Source organism: Atractosteus spatula, chromosome 15, assembly GCF_055471065.1.
Source record: "Atractosteus spatula isolate fAtrSpa1 chromosome 15, fAtrSpa1.hap1, whole genome shotgun sequence".
Classification (NCBI taxonomy): domain Eukaryota; kingdom Metazoa; phylum Chordata; class Actinopteri; order Semionotiformes; family Lepisosteidae; genus Atractosteus; species Atractosteus spatula.
Genome location: NC_142720.1, coordinates 22,778,886 through 22,801,370, shown reverse-complemented (window position 1 = coordinate 22,801,370; position 22,485 = coordinate 22,778,886). Strand labels below are relative to the sequence as shown.

Here is a 22,485-nt window from a genome sequence, read left to right as displayed (position 1 = left end):
TCGACAAAAATTAGGACAAGATATGGTCCAAAAATAGATTTCTGTGGTGCTCTGCTAGTTTCATCAATTCAATCTGAGTATTCACCCCTAATGTCTCCCATCTCATTGTCTATACATTAAACAGTTTTTAACACATGGAAGTACTCATATTCAATGCTTACCTCAATTTAAGACTTGATTTTTAGGAGAAACTTTGTCAAAATCATACAGAAAATCTTAATTTATTAAATGATCTGTTTGCATCCATAATTGTTGTTGCTTGTTCAAAGAAGTCCAATGAGTTATTTAAGCAAGGCCTTTTACAAATAAGTGCTGTTACATAAAAAAATATTGCCAAATCAATGTCTTATTACCCAAAACTATAGTTTAGTAATCTACAAGATTTACATTTGTCATGAATTCAGGTATTGCTTAAGCCTGCTTTGGTGAGTTATAGAATCAGTCCTACCCAAAATGGTGTTTTTTTTTTAATCTGTAACAACTGAGTCAATCAAGAAACAGGATTTCCTATTTCTGACAGTGACACACTAGAAACTACCAAGATTTTACTTAGTGGTTTTAGATTTAATTTGAGAAATTACAGACTGATAGAAAACAAATAGAAAAATATACTCCAGAAGCCAGGTCAGAGTTCAAAGTCAAAATTTAAAAAAGAAAATGACTACCATTTCTGAAATAACAGGCCTGAAGACATCCAGGCCAATTTTTCAAGAAAAAATGTGAAATGGTTGGGCAACTGCTTTTGTTATTTCTGTGACAGGGAGAAAAAGAAAATTATATGAGCACCTTTCCACAACCGCATGGAACGACTCCACCCGTGAAATGATTTTGAAAAGATCTCTAAATCCCTTGAACTTTCTGTCCCCCTTGTGTGTGTTTTCTGGGTTGAAACAGTCAAACTCTTTTGTGAGGGCTAGCCTGTTCAATACTTTCAGCTTATTCTAGGGACTTGGATAAGGTTTAGTGTACAAAGGTACGATGAGTAACATAGTGCAAAGAGAATTTTAAACATAAAAATCTACAGGTCGCCTTTTTCCTAGAGTTGATTCAATAAATGTACTTACACTACAGAAGTCCTGAGGGAAATTTGTTTTCTCTCTCCCTGAGATGACTTATTTTGTGGTAGGAGTAGGTGGGGCGGTGCTGTGGCTCTGCCCCTGTGGCTGGAAGGTTGTCGGTTCAAATCCTGCAGCCGGCAGAGGAATCCTAGTCCCTTGGGCCCCTGAGCAAGGCCCTTAACCCCAACTGCTCCAGGGGTGCTGATCAATGGCTGACCCTGTGCTCTGACCCCAAGCTTCTCTCCCTGTCTGTGTGTCTCATGGAGAGCAAGCTGGGGTACATGAAAAAATGAATTCCTAATGCAAGAAAGTGTATAGGGCTAATAAAGTGATGTTATGTTAGGTGTTGGTGTTGCACAGGGTTAGGTTTCATCCTGTTTAGTCAGTTAGCCATAACAGCACAAGCTTGTAGTCGTGCCGTCGACTGTTGGATACTTGCTTGACGGCCTGGAGTTTTATTTTTACAAGAGCAGCCAAAACGGTAAAGATGAAGTGTAAGGGGTGAGGAATAAATCTGAATATTTCTCTGACATGAGTGCCGCTGTGTGCCGAAGTCCCACACATGCTAATTTAACGTAACGTAAACCTTTTTACTTATAAACTCAGAATAACCCCCTTTAAACGGTACACGCATCGGGGAAGAGATTTGAAGCCAGCCAACTGACAAGCAAGTCTTTTCGCTTTTACATTTCGCCGAGTGCTCGCTCCGTATGATTGTTCATTTTGTAACAAACCCCTTTTTCTCTTGAAAATTGAGAAACTGTAAAAAACAAAATCATACTTTTGTCGAAAGCAGCCTCACATACATAGCTACTGGGATAAGACAGTATAACACACTGCTTCTGGGAAGAAACGCCTTAGACACTTTAAAATGAAGAGATGTACATGTTAGTGGGTTTTTTTTTCCATGCCGTGTCATCGTTACATTTATTTCGAAGGAAATTCGAAGTTACAATATAACTAAGAATCGAAAATGCCTTTGATCCACATGAACCCGGGTCGCTGTGCTGCTTCGTTGAAGCTTTTGTGAAAAGTGCTGAGTCACGCCATGACGTCCAGTTCCTCCTCCTCCTCCTGACACGATCACGTGTGTCCACTCATTGCAAAGTGCTTGAAAGAAAAAGGGTTTTCGGTTTCACTAATTCAATACAGTTAGTGGGAGAGAGGAGAGAGGAGCGTTTTATAGACTGGAAGCCGACTATTTAAATATCTCTCACTCACCGATGAATCCGGGGACGGGCATCCCAACCTCCAGCTGACTGATCGCTTTCTCTCTCTCTCTCTCTTTTTCCTGTGTCTCCGACCTCAGCAGCACATTGCAGGAATCGCGCCGGGGTGGGGGGGGGAGATAATCTTGAAAATTAATGTAACTGTTCGTTAAGAAACACAGTTTTTAATATTTACGTGGGAAGGCCTCGTGTTCTGTGGCTTTGACTACCCTCTGTAAACCGGTCACGTCTGGAAATCGCTTCCAGCGCAGAGGATCGAAATCTGTAGAGATCCGAGACTACAAATCCAGGATTTGCAGGACGCTGCAAACTTGCCATCCCTACAGATAGGTGATAAAGAAGGGGAAAAAAAGCACCGGGGCAGTTCGCTGTCACTGTTTCAGGGTGATATGGGCTTGCTGTCACTAGGATCGCCATTGAACTGGGAAGAGACCAGAAAACACGCAGATCATGTTCGGAAACACGGTATCATCCAGTTTCTGAACATCTACAACCAGGTGAAAGACCGACAGAAAGACGTGCTCAAATGGGGAGACGAGGTAAGACTCTTGTTGAACATTTGTTCTGTTGACTGTAAATGAAACGATCGCGATCGGGTGTATGATATTCTTCTTGTATCCTTTTGATGCTTTTTTTTTAAAAAAAAATAAGAATCATGCCCAAACCTCTTACCCTTTATTTACCACCAGATTGCTTTCCGAGTGAGGAAACGCGGTGCGGTGTTGCAGTGCCGGGGACGAGCAGAGTGATGTATAGACGCAGGCCCTTGAGCTTGAAAGTTGGAATATACTGTATTTCGTGCTCTGTAGTACAATCCGCAGGTGCAGGCACTGAACTGGGGGTGTTTCGTTGAGTCTACAGGGTATGAGGCAGTGACACCGTGCCGTAAATGTACGCATCTAGTGCATTACAACGTAATTGCTTCTTAGAAGATCCGTTACATCCGTGTGTACAGTACGGCACAACATAACCCATGTGTACAGAGTGTGCTGTAGGAAGGCCGTTTGCCCAAGTGAGCGGTTGGTACTAGCCTTCATTATTTTCTTCAGTCGCCGCCTGCTTCATACAGTACAGTTACACTTCTGAAATGCATGTGGTTCTTCCAACGCTTCACTGATTTTTTTTTTCATTTACAGCATGTAAACATGGAAATATTTTGCGGTCCGTTGGGATTTGATTAGCCATTTGGCGTCAGTCAGCGAGCCCATTCAGATTTTTTTCTTTTTTTCACCTGCATAAAAAAGTACGTGTTCCGCTGTCGAGCGTACTGTAGATTTACATGAAGCAGGGTTGCATCTGGAAGTATTTGCGTCGCCATGTGTCCTAAGAGTTTGAACTTAGTTGGAGGTCTGGACTGTAGTCGCTGTGTACAGGCAGCCCATTGGACACACATCTTTGAACTCTTGGAGCTCATTGCATGGGGTTTTGATGAAAGGTAACATGAAGCGGAAAAAATATTTTTTTTCCGGTATCTGTCTTATAAATTAGTAAAGGGGAACGTCTCGTATCAACACTTGACCGCCGGTATTCGCCTGTCTGAACCAGTAGAAAACATTTTTTGTGATTATTAGCAGGTCACGCTGCAGTGCAACAAACGTGTGGTCTCTTCCAAAAGATTTTCTTGATAAAACACGCTTTAGACATGTGCACTAATGTAAGTAAATCATTAAAACTCTCGGGGGGAAAAGCTATGATCAGCTTAAAATGATTAAATTTCGTGAACAGTCGAAACGCTAGTCATTTTGTGTTGAAGTAAAACCCACTGACCTATTTTATCTGTGCCTTTATTGTAAACTTATAATATACATACTTACACAACATCCATCCATTTTCTAACTGCTTCATCTAATTCAGGGTCAGGTTGGAGCCAGAGCCTTTCGCGGCAAGCAGTGGGCACAAGGCAGGGTACACCCTGGTCAGGACACCAGTCCACTGCAGGACGCACACAGACGCACACACTCCAGGGCCAGTTTCCCCAGAAGCCAGTTAACCTCCCAGCATGTCTTTGAACTGTGGGAGGAAAGCGGAGCACCTGGAGGAAACCCATGCGCACACAAGGAGAACATACAAACTCCACACAGACAGCACCCCAAGGTCCAGAATTGAACCCAGGGCCCCAGAGCTGTGAAGCAGCATTGCTAACGCAGTGCTAACCACTTCACCACCATGCAGCCCCATTAGGTATTCTACTACTGGATCCATATTAAATTCCCCATTTTAAATTAAAGTATTTTAATTTCATGTTTTATACTGTGATTTTCTGGCTCAGACTGTCCTTAGGAAAAGTTCTAACCCTGAAGCACTGTGTATACGTACTGTAGGTGAGAATGAGGAAGACTGTGATTTTTGAGCACTTGTGAAGGACACACTATGTGCTGTTTAACGTAATATTCTCCTTACCCATCATTTCTGAAAAAGTCCACCTGGTTTATTAGGTTGAAATCAGATTCTTTTGCTATTTCTCTTCAGTCCTCATTTCTTACGTTTGTTATTTCCCCAAATTTCTTACCCTTTACTGTCTGATAAGTGCAGTAACAGCCCCAGAAATTACTTATTTTCTTACTACTCTAAGTATGCTAGGTACAGTACAAAGGGTAATGTTTTGATGTGAACTTTCCTTCATGTTTCATTTTTTTAAACATTTTGCAGAGGAGACATCATTCATCCCAAGCTTGGAATAGGCTGCATTATAGCAAGACTGTTAATATGACATAGCAAGACCTCCCTTTATTTGGGATTTTGTAATCTTGCTCACGGCTTTATTCTTTCCTTGGGATCTCTATTGGCCACGTAGTCAGGACCTCAGTTTCACCTCTCACCTGAAGCACAGCACCTCCAAACAGTACATTGTATTGTATGACACCTCCAATGACAGTAACAGCCTGGTTTTTCCTAGAGAGTTCCCGTCCCAGTATTGACCAGATCCAGCCTTGTGTATCTTCTGGGTGTAGGACGATTTGTCATTTAATTGAAGCATTGATTTGAGGATCTCTGGATAGTGTGCTTTGATAGTACAGGTACCTGTTGAGCTTTCTTACCTGTGTGTTCTGAAGACCCTTCATTTCTGAGCAGAATTTATTAAACTGAATAACCACACAGTGGGAACAGTTTTGTGTAGTTCAGTGAGTTTTCTTTTATGCTTTGTAAAACAAATGTAGATGTGATTGCATTGAGGCCCAAAGGTCGTGCACATTATGCTAATTTGTAATTTGTAGCTGGTAGTTAAAGGTGTCCATACCTGAAAAATGGTTGAATGGTTAACTAATGCAACAAGCTGTGCACAGGGGTGTAATATCAATGCCAGAACACGCTGGAGCTGTCATTCAGGACAAAGGTTAACCTTAACTCTGCTAATGGCTTCCTCTACTTCATTTTTGTTCAGGCCTAGTTTCATTAACTAGTAATAAATTGCATGGTTAGCAGAAGCCATTATCCAGTCTGGCTTACACAATACACAGTTCACATTGTGTATGAATAAGGAGCACTCCTGCAGGAAGAGTAAGCTAAAAATTATAAAGAAAACTAAGATGAAATGTGTTTAGATAAACAGGATCAGAAGGCTCAAACATTGCACATACTGCATACTGTAGACTGTCAAAGAGGAAGAAGAAGAAAAAGGAAGAAGTTATTCAGTTTCTTAAGGAAAAGGACATTTGTGACAACACTACAAGTTCAGTTTACAATCCACACATAAAACATAAATAAGAATCACATTAATGCACAAAATGTAGATGTTGAGAACCTTCCTAATGTCGTTAGTGTAGACTGCTTCAACGTGTATCGTATGCAATCCAGTGTCCTTTTAGTCATATGGTAAAAGAAAGGTTGATGTAGGGACACAAAAAGCATAATGCTTGAGCTGTGACACAACCACAGAGTTTATTAGAGCATGCAGAAGACTACTACCAATTTCCCTCACAGAATCTGCTAAAAGTGGTCTTTTGTATCCCAGTCGTCTGCCATTACGTTGGAATTATACATGTCCTTTAATCATATAGACTTTTTTAGGCTTATTGCCAAAAATTGTTTTTAAATAACACACCTGGTATTACTCTGTAACATTATTACTGCTCACACAATGCTTATGAGTGATGTTTATTAGAAACAACTGGAGTCAATGCATTGAGTTCTTGTGCTGAAACTAGAGTGCTACCACACAGGGTATTGTAGAAATTCTGTAATCCCAAGAACATGCTTTGTAGTGTTGTTTTTAATGATATAGTCATTACTCTTTCATAGCAGTGCACCTCGGTTATCTGTTAACACCTCAGGCCTGGGTGCAGTGCTTGGATTTTGAAGATCCCAGCCCTTTGTTGTTTTAGATTAATCCCGCATTCCGACAGCGGATTACATGGTGACAGAAACAAAGTAAAAAGAGTTTGATGAATTGGAAAGGATGTGATGTTCTGTTTTTATTCTAAAAAGGGGCACGTGACTTTTAGGCTGGTCATGATGAACAGCTATGAGGGCAAAAAAAGGCAATTTGAAGTTTCGCAGCATATATGTAATTTTTTTTGGAGTTATGCTTTGATGCCTTCTATTTGAATTTGTCAGGTTAATTTAAATGTGTCAGTTTCTAGGAACATGACCACCCCTAATAAACACATTTTTCAATGTGAGATGGTGGCTGTCCTGGTTTTTGTGTTTTAAATAAATCGTACATGCAGCCCGCTGCTCCTGTCTGAGCCCTGACTGTGCCTCTGGCCCGAGCAGGTGGAGTACATGCTGGTCGCCATGGACCACGAGCACAAGAAGGTCCGGCTGGTGCTGACAGGAGGGGAGGTCCTGCAGACCCTGCAAGACAAGGGGGAGAAGACCAACCCCAAGTAAGTCGGCCAAAACCACCTTGTGACCACATAATTTCTGAAGAAGCATTTTCTGTGTCTTCATGTTTCTTCATATTTGTTTTGCGCCTGTCTTAATGTATTATGTGCTCCAGTTTTGGATCTTCTTAATGAAGTTTGCTTTTGTTATAAACCCAAGGAGTTAATTTCAAGCATTTGCTCCTGGACAGCACACAGAAAGAGTGTCTGGCATATTCTTGCACACTAGCTTAGGTGTTTACAGAGTTTCAATAAACAGCTCTCAGTTGTCTCCACGGTGTATCAATGACATGGTTACACAGTCCCTGAAGCCTAACCTAGGCTAACAGTCCCATTATTGTACACTTTGTTTTCAGAAGCAGAATGTCTTCCACTCATCAATATAATTGTGGTATCAATGTTTAGAAGTGTCAGATTTGAGCTCCCGTGATTTGTTTGTATATTGTGAACCTACATCAGAACCTGTGGACATCATACTTTATAAACAGGAAGAAGAAAATAGAACAAAGAGTACCAGGCAACCACTGGGTATAGCCAAGTACACGACATGCAACCCATAATCAGGTTATAAATCTAGGGCTTCTGGTTTGTTAAGTTTGTAAAATATGTTGAACATGATTCACAGAAAGCTTGTTACCGCTGCTAATTTCCTAGAAGTAGTGGAACCAGTTACTGTAGGTGAAATCTCGATTGACCAGAAGTACTCAGGCTATTGTTCCAGCAGGTGGCTGGAGCATGATGCCTCGGGGGGCAGGTGGGGTGATGAGAGAGAAAAGTACATCGCAGAGTCAGGCTGGGCTTAGCTAATGAACACAGAAATTGTGAACTTTTTCACTTGGCCACTGATGAGATGCATTGAAATGTATCTGTGTGTGAGGGCTGTGAAGGGGCATGGATACATACAATATTTGGGTAAGAGTGTAAGATTGCTCAGTATGAGGAATCTCATCTGTGGTCTGGACAGGAGTTTACCTTAAACATTTCACAGATTTCTACTTGCAGTTAGAGATAGGCCAGTGATTAATCCAGTGGGAACAGACCAATGACTGTGCCTAATTCTAATGCAAGCTAATTTTAAAGCCATTGCTAGCTTCTGAACAGACTTTGTAGGTCAAGTGCTCCAAATCCTGACCCTATTTTTGTCTGTTATGTTTTTACATTGGCCCAGAAATTTGCATTTGTACTGTATATATAATTATAATTTCTTGATGTGTGTACTCACAGTAAACTAGAAAGTATTTGAGTAGTATTGATTGTCCTTTTGTAAAAACATTTAAAAATATTTAGACATAAGAGGTTGCTCTCTGTTGTGTTGAGCTTTTTGTATCGATGAAATCGATACAAAGCTGGTTATGTTACCAGAAAGTGCATTACTAAAATATTTTTTTATTTCTAATTTGATAAATGTATATTTGCAAGAGACAATGAATAATGTTTATATATGCACTTTACTTCCCAAACGAAGTTTCGGAAGTAAAGCAGTAATAAATCATTTCAGAAACACATTGCTTGCTATAGTTAAAAAGGAACATTAGCATATCCCAGTATCCAGAACTGTGCAGTGAATATTCTGTACTAAAAAAAAGTGTAAAGAGCCCATTTTATTTAGATTAGAATTTGTACGACATTCAACAGAATCATTAGTCCTCTTATTATGGAGCCCTTTCTAAAAATGGAGAGAAACTTGGAGCCTGGGATAAACGCGGCCTCAGAATGTCTCTGATGTTTGGTGCCTCACTGACTCCCTCCTTCAGTATCGGGTAGTGCTGGCCAGCCTCTCCTGAAAGCCATGTAGCTGGTTTGAATCAGTGAGGCAAGACCGGCCTGATGGAGCTGCAGGGCGAGGAGGAAAAACGATAACATTCCCGCTGAATGCCTCTGTGCGCATGTACTCCACCATCAGCCCAGAATCATGGAGATCGCACCAGCCCGGGGGGGGATTTAAAGACGGGAATTATGGGTGGCATGTTGGTTACTGCTGATGCGGTATATCGTTGGCTCACAGACGTACCTGCTTTTCCTTACAGCCACCCAACTCTCTGGAGACCAGAGTATGGCAGCTACATGATTGAAGGCACCCCAGGACAGCCCTACGGGGGCACAATGTCAGAGTTCAACACCGTGGAAGATAACATGGGCAAGCGCAGGAAGGAGGCCTCCTCAGTACTGAAAGAGAATGAGACCCTCTGCACCATCACCTCATTCCCAAGGTGGTAATCTTGTGGCGCATAGATGTTACTCTTATCATTCTTTCACTTTCTTAGGATTTGGCAGTCTCAGTAATAACTGTCTGTTTTTAGCATACGGTGCAACGGTCTGAAAGAAACAAATATTTAACTAGCTAGAAATGTCGTTTGTAACCTAAGAATGAAATTAATAGTCCTGGAGACTAGAAAATGCTTTTGACCCCCAAGTTGAAGCCAACAAATAGAAGCAGTTTTTTGTGCCATCAAAGTGTCCATATTCTTGGACACAATCCTTTGTATTAAACCAACCCCAGCACAGCAGATGAATGCAAATAGTTTTACTACCATAAAACACATTTGCTGCACTACTGATATAAAGTAAACAAATGTTTTGTTGTCTTTGGTTTGTGTACTATTTAAATGTTGATATTTGTTAGTAAAATGAGGTACATTAAGCACTCAGCCTGGATCTGAATATAATGTGAAGAGTACTGTGTTATACACATTGTCAGCCTGCCTTAAGTCACTAGAAAATAATTTATCTGACAGACCAAACTTCCCAAAACATTAACTTATAATTCGTGTTTTTCTTTAAAAACATTTAAAGCAGCTAGAGCTAAACCAAATCTTTCTTTGGGAGCTTTGCAGATGAGTCATAAACTTACCATCAGATGTCTTTGAAAAAACTGAAAATGCTCTCTCTACACTCTTGTGAAGCAGGTGTTGCAAAGTTTTTCTTCTGGCTGTGGAATGCCAAATCTGTTCGAGTTCAATGCAAAACTCAGCGACACTTTTATATATTTTATACTTTTATGGGATATCCTCTCCAACAGGACAGGTTTAATGCTGACAGACATGTGTTGTATGATATTAGTACTTCATGTTGAGATGAAAGCAGCGCTTTCATTAATTATGTCATTAATTATGTGTGTTTAACTATTCTGAATCCTCAAAGGCATTGTCAAAGTTAACTCAGCGGACATCTTTAGACCAAACAGTGAAACAAGCCAAATATACGTGAAAAAGCATTTAAAACTGACAACTGGAGACACTTCTTTACGTAAAGTTTGTGGGCAAATGGATCGACCTAATCAGCAATATTATTGAAACCTGTACCATGGCTTCCTACAAGAAATAGTTTGAGGTCAAATTAGCTGCTAACTACCAAACAGCTTGATAACATTTCTTATCTTCTCTACTGTGGAAGGCTTGGATATCTTATTTAGCATTATTTAGCATGAAAATTTTACAAAAAAAAGCCTCTTCGACAGTTATATATATATATTTCTATTGTGTCAAGTAGCAATCTTTAATTTTCATTGATGAAAATATTAAAACACACTGATCAAAACAGGGTAAAATCCTAGTAAATTGTAAGAATAATTGCTTACACTTATATAGCTCTTTTCTGGACACTCCACTCAAAGCACTTTATAGGTAATGGGGATCCCCTCCACCCCCACCAGTTCGAGCCCCACCTGGATGATGTGCCAGTCTGCTCACACACCAACTCTCAGTGGGGAGGAGAGCAGAGTGATGGAGCCAGTTCAGAGATGGGGATTATTAGGAGGCCATGATTGGTAAAGGCCAGGGGGAAATTTGGCCAGGACACCGGGGTTACACCCCTACTCTTTTCAAGAAATGCCCTGGGATTTTTAATGACAAGGGTCTTGGTTTAATGTCTCATCCGAAGGATTTTTTTTACTGTGTAGTGTCCCCTTAAGAACCCCCACAGACCGCAGGGTGAGCGTCCCCTACTGGCCCCACTAACACCTCTTCCAGCAGCAGCTTTAGTTTTTCCCAGGAGGTCTCCCATCCAGGTACTGGCCAGGCTCACACCTGCTGAGCTCCAGTGAGCTGCCAGCTGTGAGCTGCTGGGTGATCTGGCTGCTGCTTATTAGTGAATTAAATAAGAACATCAGAGAGCTAATAAACATGAGGTGGCCGTTTGTCCCACTGGGCCCTTTTTTAATTCGTAGCTTATTGATGCGTGGATCTCATCCTTGAAGAAAGGGTGGCCATTTGGCCGTTTCTTGAAGAAAGTTAAACTATAAACCTGCCAGACAGCAGCACTTGGGGACTTTCTGGTTTAAGGCTGATGCTAATTCTTAGCCTTATTGCTATATTAACATGTGTGATTGAAATCTAGCTTGATCTGTGCTTATGTGTGTGGGAACACCTTGCAGGTTTGTCAGTGTGCCCTGTCACATGGTGTTCCAGGGTGTTAACGTGATAAAATATCGATGAGGAGAAAATAGCAGGGCTTTTTGTTTCTCGTTCCTTTGTCAGGCAACAGTCCAAATATTGACACTGTTCAATTTCATGCTGTTCTTTTCTTTCAGGCTGGGCTGCCCAGGCTTCACTCTGCCAGAGTACGAACCCAAGCCTGTCGATAAAGGAGCATCCAAGTCCCTTTTCTTCCCTGATGAGGCCATTAACAGACACCCAAGGTTTAGGCAAGTAGAGTCAATACTGTACCACAAATCGTAACAGCCCAGTGTCTGGGCCAGTGGGAACATGAAGAGGTGTGGAGGCAGCATTTTGAACGGATTCTGTTTTATTCTACCACAGTAGCTGCATGTAGTCTTTGGTCTTTTATTTGCACACACATGCTGTGCAGTATTGTGGAGAGGCGTTTTCAGATGAGTACAAAACAGAGAGCCGGTTGAACAAAACACAGCATTCAGGGATCCCACCCCAGTCAAGGTCATGCTAAGATACAGTACACTGGGAGGCCCAGAGGCTTGTGCAAATGTACATTTCTAAGTTATGTCAAGGGCACTTAAGTGTAAATATTATTGCAGAGATACGTTATTGACTGGAGGAAGACATTCTTGAGCCTGACAGCGCCGTTGTAACAAATCGCGTAACGTAAGGTGCTACATGAATCTGAGTTTGGAGCACAGACGGTGTGTGGAGAATGGCAAGATGAATTTTGCTCTGTTTTGACTAGTACTTTGACGAGAAACATCCGGCACCGGCGAGGAGAGAAGGTAGTCATCAACGTACCCAGTGAGTATAAAAGAGATTAACATTTCCTGTTCCACTGTGACAGACAGTAGAGTATCCATGCACAGGCTCGCTGTTCGTGAACGTTATGGAACAATGAGCATATTAACCCAACTCTGCTAATGAACCAGGACAGAATAACATTTTCAGTGCTCTTTTTTGGGAGCAGAATGCTTTGTGAGGAATGATCCGCACTGTAATCAGGCTATCCTATAATGTAATGGAACTGGAAACGGTTAATATTTTCCCAGTGGGAAAACTGAGCGAGGTCTAGCTCATGACCGATTTCGATTTGGCTTTTCTATCCTAGTTGGTACTGAAAGGAGAAAAGCAAGGGGGTGAAATTTGCATGCTGTGAAGAGCACTGAGTACATGACAGAGGAACGGGATCTTTGTGCTTTCCTCAAAGAGCTGTCTCTGTCTCTCTCCACAGTTTTTAAAGACAGACACACCGCGGTGCCTTTTGTTGAGAAATTTCCTGGTGACGATGGCGAGGCAGCAAGGGCAGCTCTGCCCGACCATATCTACATGGACGCCATGGGCTTTGGAATGGGCAACTGCTGCCTTCAAGTAAGAGCATTTCTCCTGTGCACAGTGCCAGCGCCGGCTGCACTCCGAGGCCTGAGCCTCTTTTTAAACGGTCCCAGCGCAAACCGTCACAGCAATATGCTGTCGTTTTCCCACAACGACAAACGAAATAAAATAATTTTCTTACGCTGAGCAAGTCCTCTTCGTGAAATTCCTTTTACCGCCGTGCGGCCATTCAGTTTGAGTGGTTTTCAGAAACGAATGGCTCGGCTGTGTTCCGAAGCTAGAGGTTTACACAATACTGCTATTTATTTATGTAAATTCTCTCCCCGGGTTACATAAGACTCAACTTACACAAACTCGACTCCACATGAAAACCTCCCGAGGTCCCATAATGAAGGTTTTGTAGGTAAGGAGAAAATTCGTAACGAGCAGGTTGTGTGGCAAGTTCTTCCGCGGATGATTAGCGCGGAGTGAGCACGCTGCGGTCTCGACCACGGGTCCGTTTGGGTGACTTCAGTCTCATTTTTCACTTAAGATTGTGAGTGACCTGTATTGCAATCAGGGAAGCGCCTGAGTGATTTTATTATTTCACTCATATGTAACTTGAGGAACCCGGGGAGTGGGTGTAGTTAAATAATTACTGAAGAAAGGGACATTAAGAAGAAATCACAATGTAATTCCATTATACTCCAGGTACTGTATGTAGGGACTGTGTAGTGTAGCATAGTGTAACAGAGACTTCACACTAAGTCTCTGGACTCGTGACTGTTGGGTGGTGAGTTCAAGAACCTGGTGCAGACGCTGCTTAAGGTGTTTTAGCTTTGAATTACTTTTAAAAATGAGTTTGTAAACGAAGCCCAGAGTGCATGTTGTCTCTTACTGTTTTGTTATTTTTGTTTTATTGTTATTTTCAATCATAATTGTACATATGCTGTCACCTTGCAGAGCAGCTTTAAAAAGCTTTACTGTCTTGGCAGGTAACATTCCAAGCTTGCAGCATCTATGAAGCAAGATATTTATATGATCAACTGGCCACAATTTGCCCAATTGTTGTAAGTGCCCTTTTTTTAGCTCCATGTTATAAAGCTGTGGTGACGATTGCTGTGTTTTCCCTCTACTGTAAAGAAAGAAATGCAATTGCATAAAAAAATACTCAGCTTATAGCAATTCATTGCAGTTCATTGATTAAAAAAATAGATTCTGTGTTTTTAAGAAATGCATGTTTTCACCTTATTTTCTGTACATAATTTAAAGAGATTATGGGCCTAGCAGTCTTTTTTGTGGAAACATTTTTCTTTTAACATTTATCTTTACTAACTCCATCATCTTTGAGAAAGGATATTGTCCTACCAGTGTGAGTCTATTATTAACCATGCTTGGAATAAAATGTGAATGTGCTCTTAGAAGTGTTGTGATAAATGCTTTGTTCGTTTTTGTGTTTATAGATGGCTCTTAGCGCAGCTTCTCCGTTTTATAGAGGCTACGTGTCCGACATTGACTGTCGCTGGGGAGTTATTTCGGCTTCGGTAGATGACCGAACCCGAGAGGAAAGGGGACTGGAGGTAAGGAAGAGAATTCCAGGCGTTCTTCCGTGTGCTTAACCACACATGAATCGGTGGCAGATCTCTCCTTCACAAAATTCCCATATTCATTGACATAAATGTGCAATTTGCACACTCTGCATTTTTCCTTTCCCTTTGTTTTTTAGTCAAGTTGCATGCCAATTATCAATACAGTAATTTATCCTTACATTGCTTGCCATTCTGACAGCTAATAATTGGTTCACAAAACTTGCCCTTCATATGACATTTTGAATTATAAGCTAGGAAGGCCATACAGTGTCAGTGTTCCACAAAAGGAGCTCTGCATTTTCACTGTTAGGAAAGCTTGACTTTTAAGAAGCGATATTGAACAGTTACTTGTCCTGTAAAACACATGAACAGAGCCAGTGACACATCCCAGGTTAAACAGCCGGTCAGATATTTTATGAAAAGAGCATGCCAAGATCAAACCCTCTATGCTGATACATCAAGATGTTAATGCTCAGTATTTTTTTCTGTTTCTGGTTATGCTGTGCAGTCATACATGAGTTTTTTAGAATTGTGTCATTATACTTAAAGATGTCTTATTCCATTTTCGCAGCCCCTGAAAACAAATAAATTTCGGATCAATAAATCAAGATATGATTCCATTGACAGCTACCTCTCCCCCTGTGGTGAGAAATACAATGACATAGAATTAACCAAGGATGAGCAGATTGAAAAACAGCTTTTGGAAGCAGGTAACTATGTGAAATGGGAGGTCCTTTTAAAAATGACTTGTGTTCATCAATGCATACAGTACCTCCACCCTCATTATAATGTAGATAATCTCTTTGAGTGTTTTTATTTTTTATCTGCTTTGTATTTCAGGGATCGACAAGCTCCTGGCACAGCATATAGCCCATCTCTTCATCCGGGACCCTCTGACTCTTTTTGAGGAGAAAATTCACATGGATGATAAAAATGAGTCTGACCATTTTGAGGTACAGTTTACCCTGAAGTGTGGGTATGCAGTGTGGTGCCTGAGTTCCTTCTCCTTCTCGCTCGGATTCATCTTCTAAGCACATGAACACACTCATCTTGAAACGTGCAAGCAGGAAAGCAGCAAACTGCTGATATTCGATTTTTTCCTTACAGAACATTCAGTCAACCAACTGGCAGACAATGAGGTTTAAACCACCTCCACCCAATTCGGACATTGGATGGAGAGTCGAGTTTCGCCCAATGGAGGTAAGAAACTGCTATTCACCACAGATGTATTGAGAAGAATGGAAAGTATAGTTATTTCTTTTGCATTGTCCCACATTGTATGAGTCACTGCACTCTGCACATGAACTCAAAACCAGGTGAGCAAAGAACTTATTGGACTTCGAAATGCATCTCATTTTTCTCCTCTCCAGGTCCAGCTGACAGATTTTGAAAACTCTGCATACGTTGTTTTTGTGGTATTACTCACCCGTGTGATTCTGTCATACAAGCTAGACTTTCTCATTCCACTGTCAAAGGTAGGTAACGACTTTCATTAATCAGCAGTGGAATGCAGATTAATTGTATTTTATGTAGACCTTTTAGTTCAAGTGGTTTCCAATGTGTTATATAAATGGGGGCCATTGTAGTGCAGCCACTTTTTGCAAAGTCCAGAGTGGAATGTATCCCAGACACCTGGATTAGTTAACAAACAGTGTCAAGGGATCTGAATGATCGAGATGTCACAAACTCGGTTTAATGACTCATCTGAAGGATGGCACCTTCTACAGTGGTGTGTCGCTGGGCAATATGCTGGGGCTTTGGTTGTAGAAGTGCTGGTCTGTGGCAGATTCCTCTAACCTGGTAGTGTGGCTTGAAGAATCTACACATAAGTACCCCCTTTCACAGAGTAACTGCTTCCTATGTGCTGTATCCTTTATAACATCTGTGGGGAGTTAAGACACTGGGGTTGAGGTCGGACAAGCTCTCATGTAAAAACCTCCTCACCCTGACGTGGCCCTTAACCTGCTTTTTCCTTACTGGATTCCTCCGTCACAATCATATTTAAATGATCGGAGAGCAGCATTGTGCTGCTCCCTTCTATCATTAAAGCAAGTCCTGCTTCTCCTTTTTAAATCTACAGGACTACAAGAGCACTAGCCCACTTCTCCCTTACAGCCTGCAGGACATTGTTGTACTTTCCCCTGCTCTAAGAGTCATTCTTACACCGGTCGAACCTCATGACTAGCCAGTTCAACATTAAGACCTGCGTGCTGAACCTTTTTAAATAGGAGAATGGTTGAACAAGACCACAGCTGATTTTACCCTCGCTATCTCTTGTGAACGTCTGCACTTCTGTCTCTGAATAGTCCGTCAACCCACACACCCTCAGCGCAGACCATCACAGATGGCTGAGACACGATTGCAATGTTACAGGGCCCAGAGGGAAAAACACCACCTACTGGTCAACCAGTACTATTTAAAGCAGCCACATGGTTTTCCACATAGTTGTCTCATCCTAGTACTGACCCTGTCCTGTTGTATAGTGGTAGTTAAGATGTATGGATGGGTGGGGAAAAATGAGAAATTACCATGAACATGTGCAGAGCTACAGTGCTGACTGAAGTCTTATTGCAATACTGCAGCAATCTTTCTTGTTACATTAGGTTGATGAAAACATGAAGGTTGCTCAGAAACGAAATGCTGTGCTTGAGGGCAAGTTTTACTTCCGAAAGGACATTTTCAAAGGTACTTATTATGTATTATCAATAATTGTCCACTTTTTATTACACTTTTTTTCTGATTGGATAAGTATAGGTTTAAAACCTGGAGAAATGTTGTGGTTGTTTTTATCAGTATGTGTGGTATTCTGATCTTGTATATGAGGAACAACATACAGAACATTGTTTTCTGGTTAGTATTATTTTCCTCTGCTGGCTAAGTATATAATTGTCAAGATAAAGAAAATATTGTAACATAATTGTAAAAATCCAAATTTAATTAAAAAAAACATAGTCAACTTGAATTTGAGCAGCATGTTTTGCAACTAAACATTTATTCTGGATAGGGTACATAAATTGTCTCTCTGTGTGTGTCCAACAGGCTGTAATCCTATAGCTGATGGCTCTGCTACCACCCAGAATGGGCTCAACGGTGACACTGAGGAATATGCCCTGATGAGCATTGACACAATCATAAATGGAAAGGTTGGTAACCTCCACTGGCTTATTAATGCAACCTTAATACAAGCAAACGATAAAGAATAACTGTAGGATGGCGAAAGCAACTCTCTTCACTGTTGCACCTGGTGTTTTTTAGGAAGGTGTCTTTCAAGGCCTAATACCAATTCTTAACTGCTATCTGGAGAACATGGAGGTGGACGTGGAGACACGGTGCACCATCTTAAACTATCTGAAACTGATCAAGAAGAGAGCTTCAGGTACGTGACTAGTATCATTGAAGTGAATCGAAAGTTTTCAGCCTCAGAATCTGAGAGGAAATGTTTCATCCCCAGTCTATTAGTGTGTAAGGTTAGCACTCTCACTGACTTTTTCCTGACGTTGCTGGTGGATATGTTTGCCTGCAGATCTGCTCTTAATATTCATTATTGATAGTGTGCAGTGGAAGCTAGTCTTCTGGACTCGAAATACTGGTCCAAATTCTGCGTGGCATACTGCTGTTGTACTCTTGAGCAAGCTGCTTTTCTTAAATTTCCTCCAGAAAATACTTTTGTCCATTAAAATCTTTCCAATTGACTTACCTGGTAAAATAAAGGGGTAATTAAAAACATCTGACAGTGAAGCTACTGTTTTACTGTTTTAACCTTGGACTTCTATAGGGTAAAGTACAGTAGCTGTGGATAATGGATGGATAACTCTCTGTATGTGAGTTTTTAGAAATGTTTTGCCATTTGCTTTCTTATGGGATCCCTGAGTGATATTCTTTTTTTTGGTGGCTTAGGGGAGCTAATGACCATGGCCCGATGGATGAGGGAGTTTGTTTCCAAGCACCCAGAATACAAGCAGGACAGTGTGATAACTGATAAAATCAACTACGACCTCCTTCTGCTGTGCGACAGGATTGCAAAGGGAGCAGCGCAGTGCCCGGAGCTCATTGGTAACCCCATTAACAGGGCAAAATAGAGGAGTGGAGCAGATGTCACCGTTTTAATGAGAGTTTTATTGGAGATGATGAAGGCCCTTCTTGCATGAAGTGAAGACCAAATACATGAACCTAACAGCGGTCCAATCAGATTGACCTTGTCTTCTGAACAAAGTAGAATTATTGGCACAGTTTTTATCAAACCTGTATATAATATCAGATTTTTATGAATAACAAAATATTTTAATAGCATAAAACTGAATATTAAACAATATCTATGTACATATTTTCCTATTGATATGGAAACAAAGTGATCTCTTTGGGTTATGTAAATGTAACAAAACTTGAAGGTGTATATTAGAAAGATTTTATCCTATACATACCTGTAAATATCGTTTCCCTGCTTTGCTAATTTTAACTGTGCTTAGTCTATGCTTTTGGGCTATTTTTGAACTGCTTTGACTTGTTCTGACATTGCTGCTGTTCAAACTCCTCCAGATGAATGTTCTGGCTTGAAGACAGTAATCTCAACCACTGTGGTAAATAAATACTTCCACATATTGTCCATTCTACTGATATTGTATAGATAACTTGCACAAAAGTAGCACTGTACCAGAAAATCAGGTGAAGCTGAACAATATTTTTGGCATTTTAGTGAAGAGATTGAAAGTAGGCATGGAAATAAATTGGAGATGCTCTGTTTCTTGAATGTTTCTGTCTTCATTTCATTGTAGTTAATTCTTTGGAAAGTTTTACTTGTGTGATTTGAAGCTAATTTAATCGTTCCCTCTCGCACAAATAGCACAGAAAGTCAGGACCCAGAAATGCAGACTTGAGCTTTCTGTAGAAAGTGATGGGGTCAGAAATGTCATCTTACATTTACATGAGATCCAATTGCGAAGGAACAGGTGAAGGTTTATTCCATGCTGAACGGAAAAGAGGCTGTTGCTTTGAAGCCTACGCATGCTGACGCAGCTCCCTACTTGAATTTAATCAAATCCATATTTCTTGTGTTCTTTGTAGGACTGCTTTAATTTTAATTTTAATTTTAAAGGGTGTTTTTTAATTTTCATCACGGCATTAATGAAGATACTGCATTCTCGCTTTTGCTGCAAAAGAAAGCAGTTCTAGTAGAAGCATTTTTAACGCCATACTCTTGAAAGCATAAAATCGATCACGTAGTGTTCCTGGAATAACATGATGCTTCCTAAACTTTTATAATATTAAAGGGCCTTTCAGTGTAGTCAATTAAAAAAAAAATACGTCACTATTTTCCTTCACAGTTTAAAAAAACGTCTTTTAGAGAAATCTTTGCGCTGTAAAATAATTCGCTTAACGTACCACTAGGTGGTGAAAGAGAGTTTACTACATGTATATCACGAGGAACTCAACACAAATTTGCAACATGTATTTTTCACTTCACTTTTGATCTCTTAAAAGATTATATTTCCTCTTGTGTTAGCAGGTACTGTCCTAAAACGGACAGGAATGCCAAGAAATACTTTCCTTGTACAATATTCGGTTGTCTGTTTTTAAACATAAACTGGATGCTTGCTCCTTCTCGTCTAGCTCATGCCGTTTTCTTCTGCTTTATCTGTAGCTAATGCTAATGAAAAACAGAAAAAACGTGAAGAAATGGCACCAGCTGTATCCCTAGTCAGGCCCCACATCCGCTTAAAATTACAATAATAACTGTAAAGAAAAGGTTAACAAAAAATAAACATTCTTGAAACGCCACGCACCTCCATCAACGTGTGAGATCCAATGACAAAGTCTTCTGAGGGCAAAGGTTTACGTCACGACTAACATTTCACTTGATGTACCTTATTGTTACATACTGTAGGGTTAAGTTCATATACTTATTCTGGTCCACCCAGCACTTCCGAAAGTAATGGATCTGAAAAGTCGAGTGCTGTCACCGTTATTTATGCTACTTGTATCACTTCAGAAGCGCTTGCTAATCTAGATGCAGTTCAGCTGCAACTTTATAATCGAGTTACACAGTACCGCCTTACACAAACCGTTAACTATGAATCAGGATTTGTGTTTTTCGATACAAATTGCTGTGTTATGTAATATGTGTACTTTTTCAATAGCGTTGTAGTGTCTTACTGACATTCATCCAGTGAATAAGTAAAAATAACACTCTTACACGACGTAACTACGCCTGATAAGTTTAGGTTGTTAAAGAAAGCAGATAATAATAGAGGAGGGACAGGACATCACAGCAGAACTGCATTGTATCTATGTTTTATTTTGCATTTTGGAGTTATATTAATAATCCATAATACTCGAAGCCATTACTGTACACCATGTTACCAAAAAACAAACTTTTAAATCGAGTTATATGTAGATTTTCAGTTTAGTGTTCCTACAGATACGTATAGCTTCCCCGAACCATGACCTGCATTCTATTCCATTTGCTTTATACTTCAGACTAGCGCTTCATAGCAGAACCGAATATAAAATAATTTTATAGGGTCCCGTTTTTACTAGTTTAGTACACGGTGATAAGTGAAGTAGACTTTTAATGTTCACCCTATGAACATCCATCTTTTGTATACTATACAATTAAAAATATAAATAAGGATACAATTTGCAATCCATTTCAAATCAGACAATACGTAACACATAACAGAAGGCGTACAATGCGTGCGAAAAACCACATATTTATGCTTTGCAATATCGCCAAAATATATATTTAACTTTGCTAGTTAGACTGCATCATCCATTCAATAAACATAACGTGAAAAACATCCACTGAAACCTTGATCGTCACCAAAAGCTCAACAGTAAAACTTACATTATTTAGAAAAGCTTAGAATTAATTCGCTCTCTATGAACAGTCTTACGAAGTCAACCTACTGTAGAGATCGGAAGCACGGTACAGTTTTTAATAAGTCCTTTTACCTTTTGCCTTATCTCAATGCCCGTCATCTGATGTCATTCAAAGAAAGTACCATGATGTAACTAACAAGTTCTAAACCTTTAGGGATAAAAAGTAATTCTACCACTGTGCAAAGTAACACTCAGCGTATCCTGCAAAGCAGCTCTCAAATTAGGGGATCTCGCTCAGAAACGTTGCGGTAAATAAAGGGTTTGTATATCTACGGCAGATCAGCTTATCTGAGGGAAAGAAGTGTGACAACAAATTTACCACAAGGTGACCTTAGATAAGAAAGAAGAACAAACTACTGCCTCAACAGTTTTAAGTACGAAGGCTACAGATACAGTAGTTCACCTGTGACCTGTAAAAGTTATTAAAAAACCCGAGTTCTAGATAAATAAAAGTATTTTTTGTCTGATTTACCACATTTAAAGTAAAAGGTTTTAGAAAGCATAATTGTTCAGATGCCCATGAGGCCCTGTCAAGGATGGTACCATGCTGACTGAGCAGATCATTACACAACTCTGACGTGCTGCCGTTCTTTGTATGACTTGCATGACTTTCAGAAGTGTATACAGTATATGTGGAGAGGCATTCAGCACAAAACAAATGCTATTGGTTTCAATACTTACTGTATTTATCGTGTGTTTACTACACATCGTATATAAATACAAATAATAATAATAATAATAATAATAATAATTGCTTACACTTATATAGCGCCTTTCTGGACACTCCACTCAAAGCGCTTTACAGGTAATGGGGACTCCCCTCCACCACCACCAATGTGCAGCATCCACCTGGATGTCAAAAACAGGCTTTTAATACTGAAAGGAATTAAAAATTTAACAAATGAGCACTGGGAGAAATCCTTACCAGAAATATGCAAATTTCTTATTATGGAGTGATGCACTTTGGTTCCTATTCTCAATATTCAATACCACAAAGTTTAAAAACTATTAAAAATAACCAATCATTTAAAAAAATCTCATTTTACACTATGCATCATTCTATGATATTTTCCTTAGTAAACGGTTTTTAGAAACAGTTTAAAAATAGTGTGATTCATTTATTTAGCGGGTTCTCTTATCCAGGGGAATTTTCAATATAAAAAATGTACATTACATGTATGGGTGTCAGTACAAAAAACAAT

General features: G+C 40.1%; 1 protein-coding gene across 1 annotated transcript; it reads left to right on the top strand.

The window, feature by feature from the left end:
- Window positions 1-2,133: 2,133 nt before the first annotated feature.
- Window positions 2,134-19,145, top strand: gclc (glutamate-cysteine ligase, catalytic subunit). The gene is made up of 16 exons (XM_088934240.1): window positions 2,134-2,826; window positions 7,001-7,113; window positions 9,138-9,320; window positions 11,639-11,752; window positions 12,250-12,308; window positions 12,739-12,875; window positions 13,814-13,888; window positions 14,282-14,398; window positions 14,979-15,117; window positions 15,248-15,360; window positions 15,515-15,607; window positions 15,778-15,882; window positions 17,011-17,092; window positions 17,447-17,550; window positions 17,663-17,783; window positions 18,305-19,145. The coding sequence occupies exons 1-16, from the start codon at window positions 2,677-2,679 to the stop codon at window positions 18,484-18,486; spliced, it is 1,887 nt and encodes a 628-aa protein (XP_088790366.1). The 5' UTR covers window positions 2,134-2,676; the 3' UTR covers window positions 18,487-19,145.
- The last annotated feature ends 3,340 nt before the right edge of the window (window positions 19,146-22,485 follow it).

Excerpts from the sequence above, each read along its gene's own strand:
- gclc (XM_088934240.1), top strand. The coding sequence starts at position 2,677 with ATGGGCTTGCTGTCACTAGGATCGCCATTGAACTGGGAAGAGACCAGA. Across the intron at positions 2,827-7,000 it reads TGCTCAAATGGGGAGACGAG|GTGGAGTACATGCTGGTCGC; the intron begins GTAAGACTCTTG and ends TGGCCCGAGCAG. Across the intron at positions 7,114-9,137 it reads GGGGAGAAGACCAACCCCAA|CCACCCAACTCTCTGGAGAC; the intron begins GTAAGTCGGCCA and ends TTTTCCTTACAG.